The sequence below is a fragment of the Solea solea genome, chromosome 5, assembly GCF_958295425.1.
Source record: "Solea solea chromosome 5, fSolSol10.1, whole genome shotgun sequence".
NCBI lineage: Eukaryota > Metazoa > Chordata > Actinopteri > Pleuronectiformes > Soleidae > Solea > Solea solea.
Window position 1 is genome coordinate 31,632,269 of NC_081138.1, and position 19,367 is coordinate 31,651,635.

Below are 19,367 nucleotides of genomic sequence, written 5' to 3' on the forward strand. Positions count from 1 at the left end.
CAAACCTTGTTCCTACCGTTTGTTCTGCTCGTAGTCCAGAGTCTGAGCGATGAAGATCGTGCCCACTTCAGGCTCCACGTCAAACACTCCGCCTGTGTTTCCTGAAGTGATCTGATATCTCAGTTTAGCATTTCCACCTGCAGATCAACACAAGACCGAGCAGCGCTCAGTGTCAACGTCACCCAGGGGAGAAATGGAACCATTATGTTCTCATTAAATCAGAAAATATTTTCCACTTTCTGTCATTTTTCATCTTAAATGTGTTCATTCTCCTTTACAGCATTTGTGCTTGTTGTATTATTAACGTTGGACTGGATTATTCCTCTACACCTGCAATAAATAACTAAAGAGTTACATGAAGCGAGTAAAAACTATATTTTTTCCTCTTAAATGAAAAAGTTTGAAGGTTAAATAAATCATAAAAATGTCACAGCTCCACGTTCATTAACGTCGTAATAATCCCGCTTTTTTCAAGTCATCAGCAGCTGATTATGGTGACATTTACATTTGTTTGAGTCAAAATCATTTTCTCCAAGTTAAAATAGTGAAGTTAAATTCTCATAACACTTTACTCTTAAAATATTAAGACTTTATTCTCGTTATATTAAGACGTTATTCTCATTATATTAAGATGTTATTCTCGTTATATTAAGACGTTATTCTCATTATATTAAGATGTTATTCTCGTTATATTAAGACGTTATTCTCATTATATTAAGACGTTATATTAAGACGTTATTCTCATTATATTAAGACGTTATATTAAGACGTTATTCTCATTATATTAAGACGTTTTTCTCGTTATATTAAGACTTTATTCTCGTTATATTAAGACGTTATTCTCGTTATATTAAGATGTTATTCTCGTTATATTAAGACGTTATTCTCATTATATTAAGACGTTATATTAAGACGTTATTCTCATTATATTAAGACGTTTTTCTCGTTATATTAAGATGTTATTCTCGTTATATTAAGACGTTATTCTCATTATATTAAGACGTTATATTAAGACGTTATTCTCATTATATTAAGACGTTTTTCTCGTTATATTAAGACTTTATTCTCGTTATATTAAGACGTTATTCTCGTTATATTAAGACGTTATTCTCGTTATATTAAGACGTAATTCTCATTATATTAAGACGTTTTTCTCGTTATATTAAGACGTTATTCTCGTTATATTAAGACGTTATTCTCGTTTCTCTAAAGTCTTCAGTTTGGTTGTAATACTCCGTCGTACGACCTCAGAATCATAATTAGAGCTAAAGCTGCAGCTGCGTCCATTAATATGAACGAGTGAAAAAAAGGAGAAAAAACCTCCAAGGACGAGAAAAAGATTCAGTTTATTAACGAGATGAAAGTGGAGGAAGGAGAGAGGACAACGCTCGCATGTCTCTAATCCACATCGTTTACTTCTGTCCCTGCCGGGACTTTAAATGAGACGTGAGGGACAGGGACACACACACACACACACACACACACACTTCTTCTTCCTCTTCCTGTTGTCTGAGTGTTTATTAAAGTGTTGAGACTCAGAGGAGCAAAGAAAAGAAAAGTGCAACACAACGCTTCAAATAAAAAAACCAACCCAGGAACATGAATGTTTTTCCCCAGTGAACACACACACACACACACACGCACGCACGCACACACGCACACACACACACTCTGATGATGATGAAGATAATAAAAAATATAAATATGATGTTAAAACTTTTAATTTAAATGATTAAAAAATTCAGCGCTGAAATACTTAAAGAAAAAAACGATTTTTTTCTAAAATCAGGTGAGAAATAAATTTTTTTAACATGAAGTCAAACTTCACTGAAATAAAGTGTTTTCATTTTAGGGATCGACCTAAAAAAACACTGGGATTAAATAAATGGAGTAAATGTCATTCATTGAAATCTCAGCGTTTTTTTATTCTTTCGGCCGACTTGTTGACGCAACCATGTACTTATATGTTATACTACTATGTTATACTACTAAGACTGTGTACAGAACACATGATTGGTCTGCTGATCTTATTACTTCACCAAAGATTATATAATTAATCAAATAATTAATAAAAAGAAAATCTGGAAAAAATATCAAATTATAAAAAAAAAAAAAACTGGTACAAATTATGGTAAAAATTATTTAATTTAAATATAAAAAAATCCACATAATTAAGTAAAATTATCTAATTAATTAAAAATATTTTTTTTACTCATTGAATCAGAAAATAGCTCACATTTCCATTAATATCATTAATTAAAAAAGAAACAGAAACAAAACAAATGTGTTTTCTATCTAATTAATTCAGAAACATCTAATTGATTCTGGTAAAATTGTTTCATTTATTTAAAAAAACAAAAAACAGAACCAAAATAATAATAAATAAAAAATGATTTAATTAACTCAGAATAAAACAAGAGAGAAGAACAGGAGAAACAAACTGTCGTCGCTCACCTTCGTCTCCGTCGTTGGCGCTGACGGTGAGGACGGCGAAGCCCACGTCGGCGTCTTCGTCCGCGTCCACCTCGTACGACGTTTGCAAGAACGCCGGCTTGTTGTCGTTGACGTCGCTGATGAACACGCGAACGTACGCCGTGTCTGAGAGAGAGAGAGAGAAATGAAGTCAATTAGTGCAGTTTTTAATGAGTTTAATCACTCTGTAAAACACTCACTCTCCCACACCAAAGCCCACAGAGAAAATCAGTGCTTTTAACATCTCACACACACACACAGGAGTTGTTGATCCACTGCTGCCTCCATCACTAAGTTCAAATGTCTTATTTTGTCACTTCGGCTTTTAAAATCCTTTGTTCAGATTGACCTCAGTGACACAAAGTGACCACACGAGGCAGCAGAGGACCAGCAGCTCCTGTCACTGATTTTCTTTTACAAACTTCAGTTTCCTGTTGGACAAACCTGAGGTAAAGTGTTGAGCACATTATTTATCATAAACTTAAGCAGTATTGTATGTTGTATTTTCTTAAGTGACTAAAGTAGAAAGAGCTATTTAAAACTAAATGAAGTGTGTGTGTGTGTGTGTTTGGTGTGGCAGGTGTGACCGTGTTATTTATAACCACGTGAATTGGATTCACATGGTTAACGAAACACACAACCTCTGGATTGTAAATCCTGCTTTTACTCGGCTCTTAACTGTGAGCGTGAGTGTGAAGAAACTCCCGTGTGTGTTGGAGCCACAGATCATTTCCAGCTAAGCCATATTTGACACGGTCAAACGCTTCCTCTTAATCCAGCGAGGAGAAACGGGACCGCCGTGCATTTTAACAGCGATGATGAAACCTGTGTCGTACACAGCGACGAACCAAACCAGCTCACAATTCTTTTTTTAAATAAATAAATAAACAAATGAAGGAATATTGAAAAACTGGGGGAGTTTAATCCATTTTAAAATTCGGCTTTAAATATCCTTCGTTCAGATTGACCTCAGTGACATAAAGTGACCACATGAGGCAGCAGAGGACCAGCAGCTCCTGTGTGCTGTGATGTTAAAATCACTGGTTTTCTCTGTGGGCTTTGGTGTGGGAGAGTGAGTGGTTTACAAACTTCAGTTTACACAAGGAAAAGTCTGTCTAACGGTTCAAGATAAAGATGTGATACAGCTTCAAATCTTCATATTTGGCAGTTGGCAGATATATTTGTGTAGATTATCAAATAGAGATGCACTCGAATACTTTAAAACAACAACAACAGTATGGTGTACACTGTATATATATATATATATAAACATATATATGTAATTTATTTTTTACATGAAATGATTCAGGTTAAATGATGTGTCACGTCTGTGTCACCAGATTAACTTAAAGCTCAGGGATTATCCTTCTGCTGAAAGACCTTTGAGGTAATCAGGCAGTTGTGATCCGCTGGGGTTCGCTGAGTAAAACTCATCCCATCACACTGAAATGATCTCTTTTAAAGAAAGAATTCTTTAATTATAAACTCGTAACAACTGCAGTCACCTGCACATGTGAGGGAGCATCAGTGCTCTTTCATGTCTCTGCTATCTGTTCATGTGCCTGTCACTCATCCTCGTTAATTCAACATCGCTTAAAATTCACCACGGCCAAATAATAAATAAATAAGAGTATGAAATAAGTCCTGTGGTCTCTCGGTCTCTGCCTGATTTAATATTTGACTTTTTGTTACCTCAAACGTCACAGTGAGGGAGAGCGGTTAATAATCTACCATTAAATTGATTTTTTTTTTTTTTTTTTTTAAATGAATCCGTCCTGGTCTGCTGCGCTGCTTCTTTGACACTTGTCTCCGTCCGTCTGTCCAAACAGCTGCTACACTCTGCGTGGAGCGTGTGTGCATTTGGTCTGGCAGCGAATGAGAGGGAGGGAGGGAGGGAGGGAGGGAGAGATGGATGGAGAGAGAGAGAGAGAGAGAGGGAGGCAGAGGAGAGGGAGATGCTGCTGGTGCTTCAGAGACGAGCAGATGTGGCAAAGACACAGAAAGAAGGAAAACTTAAATGAAGTCGAGGCAGCAGCTGTTTTTCAGCCGTCGACTTCTTTTATTTTTTTTATTTATTTTTTTCGCACTAATGTGTCATCACCGCCGCGCTCAGTACGTTCAACATGATGGACACATTTGCACGTACTGTGCCTTCTGCTGTTATATTAAGCTGCAATTTTACATTAACGCTGATTTAATGTCACATAAAGAAAACACACATACTTTTTAATTTCCTACACGAAGGCCGTGAAAGTGATTGAAAACACGAACAAACCCTGTTTGTGAACTGACTTAAAAACACGATTATAACCACTGAACAAAAAAAACTAAACTAAGAATCATTTTCTTTCCTGTTGTAAACCACTCACTCTCCCACACCAAAGCCCATAGAGAAAATCAGTGATTTTAACATCACAGGGACACAGGAGCTGCTGGTCCTCTGCTGCCTCGTGTGGTCACATTGTGTCACTGAGGTCAACCTGAATGAAGGATATTTAAAGCCGAACTGTAAAAATAAGACATTTGAACTTAGTGATGGAGGCAGCAGTGGATCAACAGCTCCTGTGTGTGTGTGTGTGTGTGTGATGTTAAAATCACTGATTTTCTCTATGAGGTTTGGTGTGAGAGAGTGAAACAGTTCACAAAGTGACACAAACTTTATTTTTCCTGATCAAAGACTTAATCCAGCCAAACATTTCATGACGTCAGTCTCTTGTTAAGTGGCTAAAATCCTTTCTTTCCACTTGTGTATAACTTAGCAGCCACATTTTCACGACAAACAAACAATTAAAACTGAAATATCCCGTCCTCACTTCAACAACCACTTCTGACACGACGTAAAGACAAGCGCAGAAAAGGGAACTATTCCTTATTTCCACTGTTCGTGTGCTGAACGAGTCAAACAAGGAGATTACATTTTAAAAATAGACTTCATTATTAGACCTTCATGTCTCCCACTGTTTACTTTTCCACTTTAACGTCAGAAACACGGAGACTTTTGACTGACTGCTCACAAAGAGTGGTGTCCATGAGACAGAAAAAATAATCCTCCTTTTAACACATTCTTAATGGAATTAAAGGTGTTTTCTCTCCTTCTGCATCGAAACACTGTCACTTTACAAGTGCAGTGGATCAACAACGGTGTGTGCTGTGATGTTAAAATCACTGGTTTTCTCTCTGGACTTTGGTGTGGGAGAGTGAGTGGTTCACAAACTTGTGGCTAACAGTGAGACAGAGTGGAAAAACACAGTGTGTAATTAAGCAGGTGTAGATTAAACAGTCATCAGGGGCAACTGTGGGGTTTTTGTGTCCATTTGTTTCCACGCCAACCTTCAACTCACTGTCACCATTGCTTTCAATATTAAAAATGAACACGTGAGATATTAGTTAGAGAATAGGCAAATTCGCTGCTGGATCGAGATACAATGAGATCCAGAGATAATCTGAGAGATAATTAGTCAGATTACCAACAGAGAAGGTGGGGTTGAATACTTATTTGAGGTAATCCCACGTCTCCACTGATCCACTGCTGTGCTCATAACTTGGGTTTTATTAAATATGTTAAAGCACGAGGCAAAAATAACATTCTCGCAGCCAAACTGTTTTTTAATATTTTCTTTAGCTAATCCTGCTGCCTTTCACAGTTTTTTTTCACCCTCTCACATTCATGAGAGCTCAGCATTATGGTGTGAGGTGAGAGCTCTCTCAGCAGTTCTAAATCCATAACAACGACGAGGCATCGAGGCATTCAGTCGCTGAAGAAAACTCTGCTGAAGTAAACACGAGCACCTGCGACATGAGGTGAACTCGTGTGTTTACTGACAGACTGTTGGCGCTTCAGTTGTTGTTGAAGACCCTCAGGATCTTAGAGAACCTGACTTTTTTGATAACACTTTATTTTCACCTCTGTGCGAGCCACCTGTAATCCCAACACTGATTCTTCTCACCTACGCTCACTGAAATACTTAGGTCTAATATTGAGGTTTACAGTACATGGCTGTGTGTGCGCGGAACAATCAGCACCGCGGTCAGTGACATATATCAGCACACAAGTTACAAAGAAAAATTCAGCACCACGGACAGTGAAGGAACAACAGTACCAACAATGGTTCATGGTCAAGGACAGTTGTGAAAAGAATCAGCACCACATAAAGTGACAAAGAAGGAAATCAGCACCATGGACAGTGAAAAAGGAAAGAAGAAGAAAAATCAGCACCATGGACAGTTACACATATAAAGAGCACCACAATCACCCAAAAAATCAGCACCACGGACAGTTACACATATAAAGAGCACCACAATCACCCAAAAAACCAGCACCATGGACAGTTCCATGGTCAGAACCAGCAAAAGGACAGTCATGCCAAAAAAAACATGGGCAGTTACACAAAAACAGCACCAAAACCAGAATCATGGACAGATACACAAAAAAAGATCTACAACCAGCACCATGGACAGTTCCATGGTCAGAACCAGCAACAAGGACAGTTGTGTAGAAAAAAAACATAACCATGGACAGTTACACAAAAACAGCACCAGAACCATGGACAGATCCACAAAAAACAGATCCACAACCAGAACCACGGACAGTTACACAGAAACAGATCCAAAACCAGAACCATGGACCATAAAACAAAAAAACAGCACCACAATCAGCACCATGGACAGTTTCATTGTCAGAACCAGCATCAAGGACAGTCATGTAGGGGGAAATAACTAGCTCCAAAACCAGGACCACGGACAGTTACAACCACACGGGTTTTTCCAGTCACACATTTATCTCAGACTGTTTTTGTTTGTTTGTTTTTGAGTCAAATTATTATGAATTATACAAATTAGCACAATAATGGCAGCATGTACCAGGTGTTTGGTGTAATTATACTAAACGGCTAAAACTACTAAAAGTCACTCACACTTTATTCACCTTTCTTTCAATTTATTTATTTTTTTATGTATTTATTTATTTATTCATTCATTCATTCATTCATTCATTCATTCATTTATTTATTTATTTATTTATTTATTTATTTATTTATTTATTTATTTATTTATTTATTTATTGAGGCATTCTTAAAATGCAACCTGTGCATTGAATATAGGATTTCTAGGACTCCTGGCTAAATGACATTCCATTACATGACGAGTTTACAGTTTATTTGCTGACCTGTTTCATGTATTTTAGTTTATCTAAAGATGTTGGAGAAGTGTTGTTCATGCACGTTTGTAGATGACTGAATAACTGGCATGAGTGCAGCTGTTTCCTGTGCTCGTCAGGAGCACTGACGTTTTCACAGTTCACAGAGCAGAAACATCGTGTTTTCACTCGCACTCACCAGAGTTGGGTTGACCGTGTTTGCCGGGCCGCGACGACTCTGACCCGTCCACGGACTTCACCTCCAGCAGGTACGAGCTCTTGGTCTCGCGGTCAAACACAGCCTGGGTGTAGATGAGTCCCAGCTCCGGGTCGACGCGGAAAAACTGGTGATCGCCGCTGCGATCCTCGAGCAGGGAGTACACGATCTGGAGAGTGGGAGGAGCAAGTGAGGGGTTCACAAAGTTCAAGAAGTCAGGTTTGTAGACAAAGATTATGACGCAATTTATTATTTAACGACTATGTTTATGTTCATTATATGAACATTTAAAAATGTTTTCCACTTTAGTCCCGTTAATTCTCATGGAAAGTTTCCAATTCAGAAATTCAGGGAATTTTGCAACGACAAGTACACAGAAAAAAAATCCAACACATAATAAACACATAATATTTTTTAATTTTAGAATATGAGCCAAAATCTTATGATTCAAATTTCTGTTTTTTTTTTTTTTTATTGGGAATGAAAAAGTATGTTTTTTTGGGAAAGTGTTCCATTTGTAGACGGTCCCTTCTTAGACTTTGGTAAGAAAACAAATCTGCCACTTATGTCACAATAACATCAACCATAATAATAATTATTATAATAATAATGTGTTGTTAATGTGGTTTTCCCTCCCTGGCTCCATATTTTTGTAATTTCAAGTGAAATCGATCACAATACTCTGGTCTGGTAAAGTTTTTAACTGTTTTATACACAGAAAGTAGAAGCTGTTTTTTCTTTTACTCCCAGTTGTAAAGTGTATAGTTGACTCTGTAACCCTGTAAGTTCTGTGTCTATTACCTTTCCATTCAGACCCAGGTCCAGATCATTGGCTGAAACCTGGAAAACCAACGTTCCCGTTTCTGCTCCTTCAGTCACCGACGCCTCGTAGATGGACGACGTGAAGAACGGGACGTTGTCGTTGACGTCTGTGGAAAGAAGACGACAAAGAATCGTCAATTTACAACAAAATATAATACTGAAAAATACTGATGTTAACACAAACACACACTCCATGAGACACTGGCGTTCTCTGAGAACGTGTTCACGTCTTTATCTCACTGTTACACACACTTTTACGACAGGAAACGGAAGTTTGTAAACCACTCACTCTCCCACACCAAAGCACATCACACACACACACACACACACACACACACACACAGGAGCTGTTGATCCACTGCTGCCTCCATCACTAAGTTCAAATGCCTTATTTTGTCAATTTGGCATTTGAAAATGATCATTCAGATTAACCTCAGTGACACAAAGTGACCACACGAGGCAGCAGAGGACCAGCAGCTCCTGTGTCCCTGCAGCTAAAATCAGTGATTTTCTCTCTGGGCTTTGGTGTGGGAGAGTGAGTGGTCCACACTTCTCGCTCCTCTTCTTCTGCTCCTCTCTACTCCCTCACACTAAAATAATAACAATACTACGACAGTAAGTTACAGATTTCCTGAGAGCGTGAACGTTGACGTGAACGACTCACAAAGTGCTGTGTGCTCTTTTCAAACACACTTTAAACAAACAACAGCTGCAAAGCACACAGCGTTTGTTCCTGGTGATGAAGACTCCTTAAAGGTCATTCTGCAGGTTTTGTGAGTGGATTTAAAGAAAAACAACAGGCGGTGAATATCAAAGCCCTTTTGTTGTTCAGCTAAACCAGTGCGTTTCAAAGCAGCGTCAGTCCCACCAGCATCTGGGATGGTGTTTGATTTACAGACTTTCATCACGGCGCAGGCCTGCAGCGACTCTAACCAGCCTGGAATTTATAGAATGTGAAGATGAAGGACACTGGAGTTCACCCTGCTTTGCATGATGGTTCAACTAAACTCAACTCGTGTTTTTATGCAGCGACACAGTGAAGACACGGCTGCTGGCAGGAAAAAAATCTTTTTAATATAAATATAATATATATGCCTCCAGTGTTGAATTTAACTGTCTTTTCTGCCTGGAAACTCAACTTTGTGTCATGTTGTTAACTTTTGACTCTCACACACCAAAGTCCACAGAGAAAACCAGTGATTTAACTGCAGGGACACAGGAGCTGCTGGTCCTCTGCTGCCTCGTGTGGTCACTTTGTGTCACTGAGGTTAATTAGAATAAAGATGTTTTGGTGTGGGAGACATTTCTCTTCTTCTGGTCAGAAAAGAATTACGATTAGAACACATAACGGCTGCTGCTGCTGCTGTTACTGCTGCTGTTGCTGCTGCTGCTGCTGCTGCTGTTACTGCTGCTGTTGCTGCTGCTGCTGCTGCTGTTACTGCTGTTGTTGCTGCTGCTGCTGCTGCTGTTACTGCTGTTGCTGCTGCTGCTGCTGCTGTTACTGCTGTTGCTGCTGCTGCTGCTGCTGCTGTTACTGCTGCTGTTGCTGCTGCTGCTGCTGCTGCTGTTACTGCTGTTGCTGCTGCTGCTGCTGTTACTGCTGCTGCTGCTGCTGTTACTGCTGTTGCTGCTGCTGTTGCTGCTCTTACTGCTGTTACTGCTGCTGCTGCTGTTACTGTTACTGCTGCTACTGCTGCTGCTGCTGCTGCTGTTACTGTTACTGCTGCTGCTGCTGCTGCTGCTGCTGTTACTGCTGCTGCTGCTGAGTAAAATGACTTCACGTCTGAATTAAAAATGAGGCTTTAACTCGTCCCTCCCTCTCTGTGCAGCTCTGCCTCTGGAGGAGTCAAAGAGCTTTCTTATTAAGACAGATAAGGGGGGGGGGCAGAGGGGGGGAGGCGGAGGGGGGGGTGGGTGGAGTTAGTGGGACCAGAGAGGAAAGATAGTGGAGAGGGTCTGTGTGAATTCATTATTTCTCACTGGATTAAGACCGATTTGATGGAATGGGCGTGTGTGTGAGTGAGTGTGTGTGTGTGTGTGTGTGTGTGTGTGTGTGTGTGTGTGTGTGTGTGTGTGTGCGTGTGTGTGTGTGTGTGTGTGCGTGTGAGTGAGCGTGTGAGTGAGTGTGTGTGTGTGTGTGTGTGTGTGTGTGTGTGTGTGTGTGTGTGTGTGTGTGTGTGTGTGTGAGAGAGAGTGTGACTGACTGTGTGTGTGTGTGTGTGTGTGTGTGTGTGTGTGTGTGTGTGTGTGTGTAGGGTTGGCAGAGGGCGGTCAGGAGCGAACAAACATCACCGTATTATTGAGCAGTGATGACGATGATGACGATGATGACGATGATGACTCAGCTTTAATCCAGGATGTGACCTTTGACCTTGGGGGTGGAGTGGCTCAGTGGTTAAGACCGGTACCCTATGTGCGAAAGATGGTCGCAATGGTCGCAAGTTCGACTCCACCCCTGACTGAATGTACTCAGTTCCATTGTAAGTGGCTTTGGATAAAAGCGTCTGCTAAATGACATGTGATGTGATGTAATGACCTCAGTGTGGCGCTCTAAACCATACTGTTCCATACTCTTTTAATCCTCCTTACGTCTCTGCTCTAACTTTAACCACTGTCTCTGCTTTTGTGTGTATTTTTTGTGTGTATTTTATTGTGTGTGTATTTTTTGTGTGTATTCTATTGTGTGTATTTATGTGTGTATTTTATTGTGTGTGTATCTTTTGTGTGTATTTTATTGTGTGTGTATTTTTTGTGTGTATTTTATTGTGTATTTTTGTGTGTATTTTATTGTGTGTATTTTTTGAGTGCATTTCATTGTGTATATTTTACTGTGTGTATTTTGTTTGTGTATTTTATGTGTATATTTTATTGTGTGTATTTTGTTTGTGTATTTTATGTGTATATTTTATTGTGTGTATTTTTTGTGTGTATTTTATGTGTATATTTTTTGTGTGTATTTTTGTGTGTATTTATGTCTCACTCATTCACCACTGAACTTCTCGTGTTTTGACTGCGACACTCTGTGGATCAGTGGATCAGTGGCTCTGAGCTCGTCTCGCTCAGGCTGATCAGACTCACAGCACACGTCGATTTGTGCAGCTTTGAAATCCAAGAATTAAGTCTGGAGGAAAATGAGGAGACAAACACAGACAAGGACACTGCTCCTCCCCCTCCTGCTGCTCCTCCTCCTCACCTGTGACGTTGATGTAGACAGTGGTAAACGCTGCCAGAGGAACCGCGGCCACGTTCTGAGCTCGGACTCTGAGCATGAAGTTCCTGGTGGTCTCGTAGTCCAGCGGCTCTGCCACCAGGATGGAGGCGGAGCCGTCCTCGCGGTTCGGGGTCAGGTAGAAGCGGACGGGCATGTTGGTCTCCGGCACCATCCCGTCCTCCAGGTTATACGTCACTCTGGGATCCCCGAGAGGAGACGTGGCCTTGATGGTCTGAGGGAAAACACAGACCAGGTCAACAGGACACGACATCTCACTGTCCACAGGTCCACAGGTCTGGATCTACAGGATCCACAGACCTACAGATCCACAGACCTACAGATCCACAGACCTACAGATCCACAGGTCCACAGGTCCACAGATCCACAGGTCCACAGATCCACAGGTCCACAGATCTAGATCTACAGGATCCACAGACCTACAGATCCACAGACCTACAGATCCACAGACCTACAGGATCCACAGACCTACAGATCCACAGACCTAGATCAGAAAGGCAGGAGTGCTGACCACTACACCAGCGTGTGCTCCTTTTCAAACCCTCAGTAAAATAATGAGCCGTGATCTTAAAACTCCGCCTCCTTCCAATTATTTTGGAGAGGAGGTTTTTAAAAATGTCAGAAGAGACGAGACGAGACGAGCAGTTTCACTGACACAACGACAGAGGAGGAGCCAACACACACACGCACACACACACAAACACTGACACACACACACACACACACAAACAAATAAAGAGAGTTTTATTTGCAGTAATAATGGACACTAAATGTCGAGGCAGTAACGTCCAAAATCCTGAGGGATCAAACCACACACACACACACACGCACACACACACACACACACACAAACACACACACGCACACACACACACACACGCACACACACACACACACACAGCAATTAAAATCACAAATGCCACCTCAGACGTGATGCGGGTTTCCTGTGGGTGAGCGACCCGGGCGAGTCCAGCGTCCACGTTAATGAGACAGAACTGACACACACACACACACACACACACACACACACACACACACACACACACACCATTAAACACACGCGTTCCCGTGGAAACGAGTCTCCTCTGTCTCTTCAGTTTCAGATTTTTCCAGGATTTAACGGCTTCCATGAGATCTGAAGAGAATTTTGTCGACGAGGTGAAAAAGAGAAACTGTTTCTTTACTCAATCGTCGTGTGTGTGTGTGTGTGTGTGTGTGTGTGTGTCTAAAAATAACCTTTTCATTAAATTCAGTTTTCTTTATTTACAGAGATATTTTTCTTTTGCAAAATCTGGTTTGTTTTTTTAATGAAACTTTTTCATGGAAAAAACTCAAGTTTTCCTAAAATTATGAGATTTTTTTCCTCAAAACTTTTCAGGGATTAATGAGATAATTTCTCCTTTTTAAAAAAAATGCAATTATTGAGAAAACATTTTTTTAATGAGATGAGAAAAACTAAGTCTTTCTGAACTTCTGAGAGTTTTCCTGAATTAATGAGTTCATTTCTGCTGAGAATCTCTGTCAGATTCTTCAGCTGCTCTGACCTCTGAGAGCTGGAGGTCGCTGCCGCTGCTGCTGCTGCTGAAGAAGCAGCAGCAGCAGCAGCAGCAGCACAACAGAGAGTGACTTCCCTCCCCCGCTGAGTATCGTCCCTGCGGTCATGACGACTGATCTGATAACTCTTTCAGTCAGTTCCTCTGCCCTCAAGACTCCGCCTTCTTTTGTTTGTACGTTGCAGAGTAAATAAATAAACAAACTTTTTTCACTTTTCCTTTGTCATTCAGAGCAGAGTGAGAACATGATAATAGAGAGTGAGTTTTAATAAAGGCATAGTTCAGGAAGTCACAGCTGCCACCGAGACATCATGTTAAAAACACGTCTCACAAAAGACACCTCGTAAAAATCAACACTAAATTATGCGTACGCTCGTTTAAGAATATGTTTCCCACTTAAGTTCATTATTTCAAAGCCTTGTCAAAGCAGAAACTAGATTTTTGTTGCACTGAAAACCACTCACTCTCCCACACCAAAGTCCAGAGAGAAAATCACTGACTTTAACATCACACACACACACACAGGAGTCGTTGATCCACTGCTGCCTCCATCACTGAGTTCAAATGTCTTATTTTGTCACTTCAGCTTTTGTAACCCTTTGTTCAGATTGACCTCAGTGACACAAAGTGACCACACGAGGCAGCAGAGGAGCAGCAGCTGCTGTGTCACCTGCACTTGAACTCACCACGATGGCCGTGTCTCGGACAGTGTTCTCCGGGATGACCACGCTGTAGCTGTTCTTCTCCCAGTGTGGAGGCTGGTTCTTCACGTTGGTGATGGTGACGGCCAGTTCCACCGAGCTGCTCCTGTTCCCGCCGTCTGTGGCCACGATGTCGCGGGTGATGTAGGTTCTCTGCAGGAGGACAAAGAGAAGATCATCTCACCTTTACATGTTTCTTACAGGAAACTGACGTCTGTAAACCACTCACTCACTCACTCACTCTCCCACACCAAAGCCCAGAGAGAAAATCAGTCAGTTTTACACAGGAGCTGCTGGTCCTCTGCTGCCTCGTGTGGTCACTTTGTGACACTTGCTTCATATTGAACGAGGGATTTTTAATGCATTTGAACTCAGTGATGGAGGCAGCAGAGGATCAACAGCTCCTGTGTGTGTGATGTTAAAATCACTGATGTTCTCTATGGACTTTGGTGTGGGAGAGTGAGTGGTTTACAAACGTTGTAAAAGTTTGTCTCACAGTGAGATAAAGACGTGATCATGTGACTTTAACTCATGCAGATTTTATGACACAAGTCTTTTGTTAAGTGGCTAAAATCTGTTTTTCCATAAGGATTGAACAGTTGTTCCGTGGCATCACTCACACTCACCCTCACCCTCACACTCACACTCACCCTCACCCTCACACTCACCCTCACACTCACCCTCACCCTCACACTCACACTCACCCTCACACTCACCCTCACACTCACACGTTCACAATAACGTGCACTATTCCTTTAAGGACATCTGAAGTGATTGTGTTGTGCAGCAGAATTTAGTTAAACTCACAGAAGCAATTATGTTGAGCCAGTGTAATCAGAGGAAAGTGTTTCTTGTGCTAACTACAGGAGGAGGAGCCAGGAGGAGACAGGAGGAGACAGGAGGAGACAGGAGGAGACAGGAGACAGGAGGAGACAGGAGGAGACAGGAGGAGACAGGAGGAGCCAGGAGGAGACAGGAGGAGACAGGAGGAGACAGGAGGAGACAGGAGGAGCCAGGAGGAGACAGGAGGAGACACAGCCTCCGTGTGGATTAATTGGTTTTGTGAAACAGAAACAAACTGTGATGAGACGACTTTATATTTCTCTATTTAATCCTGAGCTTTACGCTTCACGCACCGCGTGATCACGGCTATTTACACATTCTGCTCACTTTAAACTTTAAACTGTTTTTTTTTATTCACGTTTGTGAAATTGCTTTACAAGCAGTCGTCATTTTTTTATTATTATTTTATTTTTAATAGACCTCAGAGATGAATTATTTAGATTTGTATGCAGTAAAAAAAGAATTGAACATTTGCTCTAAGGATCGTCCCGTGTGCAGAAGGTGAAAGTTGTTCTTTACGCCGTCGTCCTCATTAGAGGAGGAAAAGTTTTCTGTCTTCATCTCTGAGGGAAGGAGACGAGGATTCACACTTTCATTCCACTCAGCTCACAGAGACGGAGAGTTGTTGTTCTTTGGGCTTTTATCATCCCCGCACTCGCCTGTGTGTGTCTGTGTGTGTCTGTGTGTGTGTGTCTGTGTGTGTGTGTGTGTGTGTGTGTCTGTGTGTGTGTGTGTGTGTGTGTCTCTGTGTGTGTGTGTGTCTCTGTGTGTGTGTGGCTTGTTTTGTTTTGCACAACATGTGGAAATCTGCCTTTATGTTTCCACCAAGATTGTTTTTGTTGCCACTTGTAGTGAAACGAGGGCTCAGAGGCAGCGAGGTGAGGAAAGGATCTGTAACGTTTCCTCGAGGCTCCGGTGGAGACATGATCACGAGTGTCTGCTGCAGACTGTTGACCCTTTGACCCCTGCACTGTCAACAACAACAGCTTCAGATAAAATAAAATAAAATAGACTTTTCTGTCCGCGAAGCTGAGAGAAGTCACACACACACACACACACACACACACACACACACACATGCAGTTTCTTCTGTTTTAACACAACTTTGATTTGTTGACATTTTGTTTATGGATATGATCAACAGAAATAAATTCACCATTTCACAGCTTTTTCAGACTAATAAAACGAGAAATATAAGTATTTGTTGCTTTGTAAAAACCACTCACTCTCACACACCAAAGCCCACAGAGAAAATCATGGATTTAACATCACACACACACACACACACACACACAGGAGTCGTTGATCCTCTGCTGCCTCCATCACTAAGTTCAAATGTTTAGTTTTCTTAATTCTGTGTTTCAAATCCTTTGTTCAGATTAACCTCAGTGACACAAAGTGACCACACGAGGCAGCAGAGGACCAGCAGCTCCTGTGTCCACGCAGCTAAAATCACTGATTTTCTCTGTGGGCTTTGGTTCTTTGCATGTTTCAACGATAGAAAGTATTTCCTGTGTTTTTAAGCACACACTGTCAAAAGAAACCAAGATGTAAGACCTGATGTATAATTAATTAATGAACCCATCCAGTCAATTATATTTTTATTATTATTAATAATAATAATAATAATAATAATAATAATAATACTAAGAAGAAGAAGAAGATTTTTCCATATTCTTATTATTATTTGAAATAAAAAACTGACAGGCTTAGGTTCATTTTTATTTATTTATTTATTTTCCCTAAATTATCACATTTTAACATCTTAAACACTAACAAATTGAGATTTGTTCAATTGTACAGTATGTTATAATATCAGAGACTTTATAAACACAGTCTCCCCCCCCCCCAGGTGCCTGAGTTTCCTGAGGCCACCCCTGGATGTGATTGTGATGTGTGTACCTGAGAGATGGGCTGGTTGACATAAACCCAGCCGGTCAGAGGGTTCACGCGCAGATATTCTGGCTCCTCGTTGGACATGGAGTACGTGACGGCCGCGTTGGTGCCAAAGTCATCGTCGTGAGCCGCCACTCGCAAGAAACTGGTCCCGATCATGGTGTCCTCACGGAGGAAGTCTGTCAGACGAGCACATTCACTTCACTTCAATGAAGCAAAACAACTCAGTGAATGAAGACATGTGTGAACGGTCATGAGGTTCCATTAACCTGTGTGATTCTAAATTCAGGTGATTCAGGTTTACTTCAGTGACACAAAGTGACCACACGAGGCAGCAGAGGACCAGCAGCTCCTGTGTCCCCGCAGCTAAAATCACTGATTTTCTCTTTGAGGTTTGGTGTGGGAGAGTGAGTGGTTTACAAACTCACAGTCTCACAGTGAGATAAAGACGTGAACAACGTAAACCTGACATGGGATTCATAGATGGCTGCCACCACGGACACAAACTCTGCTGTCATAGTTGTTTCACAGTAAATCTGTCGTACACGTGCTACTGTTTGTTTCATTTTTAACCATTTTTTTAATGTCTTTGTGAGTGATTAACTGGTATTGCTAACGGCTAGTCTAAGTTACAGAAAGTAAATGAAAGGCAGCATAATTATTATTATTATTATTATTATTATATTATTATCATCATTATCATTATTATTATTATTATCATCATCATTATTATTATTATTATTATTATCATCATTATTATTATTATTATTATATTATTATCATCATTATCATTATTATTATTATTATCATCATCATTATTATTATTATTATTATTATTATTATTATCATTATTATTATTATTATTATTATTATTATAATATTATTATTATCTTATTATCATTATTATTATTATTATTATCATCATTATTATTATTATTGTTATTATCAGGTTCAGACTGGTTGTGTGTCTCCCCTTAACTCACACTCGTATCGGAGGTTCTCAAACTTGGGGCTGTTGTCGTTCTGGTCCAGGATGAGGATGTTGAGCTGACAGATGCCGATCAGAGGGTCGGCCGCCTGGTCAGTGGCGGTCACCGTCACCGCGTACTCACGCTGGCGCTCGCGGTCGAATTTCCGCGCCGTCACGATGATTCCTGGAGCGACAGCAGACACAGAGAAGTGGATCAGTCTCAGGAAGACTTCATTATTATTATTATTATTATTATTCATTTTAGAAATGAGTGGTGTTACGTGCTCGGTGCTCTCAGTACATAATGAAATGGTGAAAGGTGTTGGTACCTGTGTCAGGGTGAATACTGAACGCGGGCACAGTGGAGTCTTTGTGCATGAATCCGTACGTCACTCTGCCGTTGGATCCCTCGTCTGCGTCCACGGCGTGAACCTGCAGAACAAAGGTTCCCGACGGCTGGTTCTCCAGCACCGACGTGCTCTCTCGATACTGCTGACACTGGAACAAAGAAAAGATGGCCGACAGAGAGAGTGATGGATAATCCGCTCTGTCCAAACGTTCATGTGTGGAAGTGGAACGTTATTTATTTGAAAAAGCACAGATTTATCAGTGCGAAAAAAAGACGAGCAAATACAGATGAAGAGTAAGAGATTGTGTTTCTGCAGCTCGAGCTTTGACTGTTTATTTCACACATTTGTTGATTCTGTCTTTGGCAGATGATGATGTTTGTTCCACAGAGCAAAAGTACTCAGTCGCTGCTCTGTGATGTGTCGCTGCTCTGTGATCTGTGACGTGTCGCTGCTCTGTGATGTGTCGCTGCTCTGTGACGTGTCGTTGCTCTGTGATCTGTGACGTGTCGCTGCTGTGACGTGTCGCTGCTCTGTGACATGTCGCTGCTGTGACGTGTCGCTGCTCTGTGATCTGTGACGTGTCGCTGCTCTGTGATGTGTCGCTGCTCTGTGATCTGTGACGTGTCGCTGCTCTGTGATCTGTGACGTGTCGCTGCTCTGTGATCTGTCGCTGCTCTGTGATCTGTGACGTGTCGCTGCTCTGTGATCTGTGAGGTGTCGCTGCTCTGTGGTCTGTGACGTGTCGCTGCTCTGTGATCTGTGATGTGTCGCTGCTCTGTGACGTGTCGCTGCTCTGTGATCTGTGACGTGTCGCTGCTCTGTGATCTGTGACGTGTCGCTGCTCTGTGATCTGTCGCTGCTCTGTGATCTGTGACGTGTCGCTGCTCTGTGATCTGTGACGTGTCGCTGCTCTGTGATCTGTGATCTGTGGCTGCTCTGTGATGTGTGACGTGTCGCTGCTCTGTGATGTGTCGCTGCTCTGTGATCTGTGATGTGTCGCTGCTCTGTGATGTGTCGCTGCTCTGTGATGTGTGATGTGTCGCTGCTCTGTAGCGTGTCGCTGCACCAGGTGTGTTCAGCACAAATTCATTTATTTATCTTTATTCATGGAAACGGGGTCAACACTTCAGAGACACGCTGAGCTTTAACTCTGAGCTGAAAAGAATCTCATTTCACTGAT

The 19,367-nt window shown here is 41.3% G+C and overlaps 1 protein-coding gene across 2 annotated transcripts in view; it reads right to left on the minus strand.

The window, feature by feature from the left end:
- si:ch211-186j3.6 (neural-cadherin) overlaps positions 1 to 19,367 on the minus strand; it is a 184,775-nt gene that overhangs the window by 101,660 nt on the left and 63,748 nt on the right. For both annotated transcript variants that reach the window (XR_009240200.1, XM_058628543.1), the window contains exons 9-17: positions 18,167 to 18,335; positions 17,851 to 18,021; positions 16,874 to 17,046; positions 14,114 to 14,281; positions 11,839 to 12,088; positions 8,625 to 8,752; positions 7,806 to 7,992; positions 2,455 to 2,598; positions 17 to 137 (exon numbers count right to left, since the gene is read on the minus strand). Coding sequence is in view for 1 of the 2 variants with exons in the window: in XM_058628543.1 (XP_058484526.1) it covers positions 17 to 137; positions 2,455 to 2,598; positions 7,806 to 7,992; positions 8,625 to 8,752; positions 11,839 to 12,088; positions 14,114 to 14,281; positions 16,874 to 17,046; positions 17,851 to 18,021; positions 18,167 to 18,335 (1,511 nt within the window). In the remaining variant the exon portion in view is untranslated. The remainder of the gene's footprint in view (positions 1 to 16; positions 138 to 2,454; positions 2,599 to 7,805; positions 7,993 to 8,624; positions 8,753 to 11,838; positions 12,089 to 14,113; positions 14,282 to 16,873; positions 17,047 to 17,850; positions 18,022 to 18,166; positions 18,336 to 19,367) is intronic.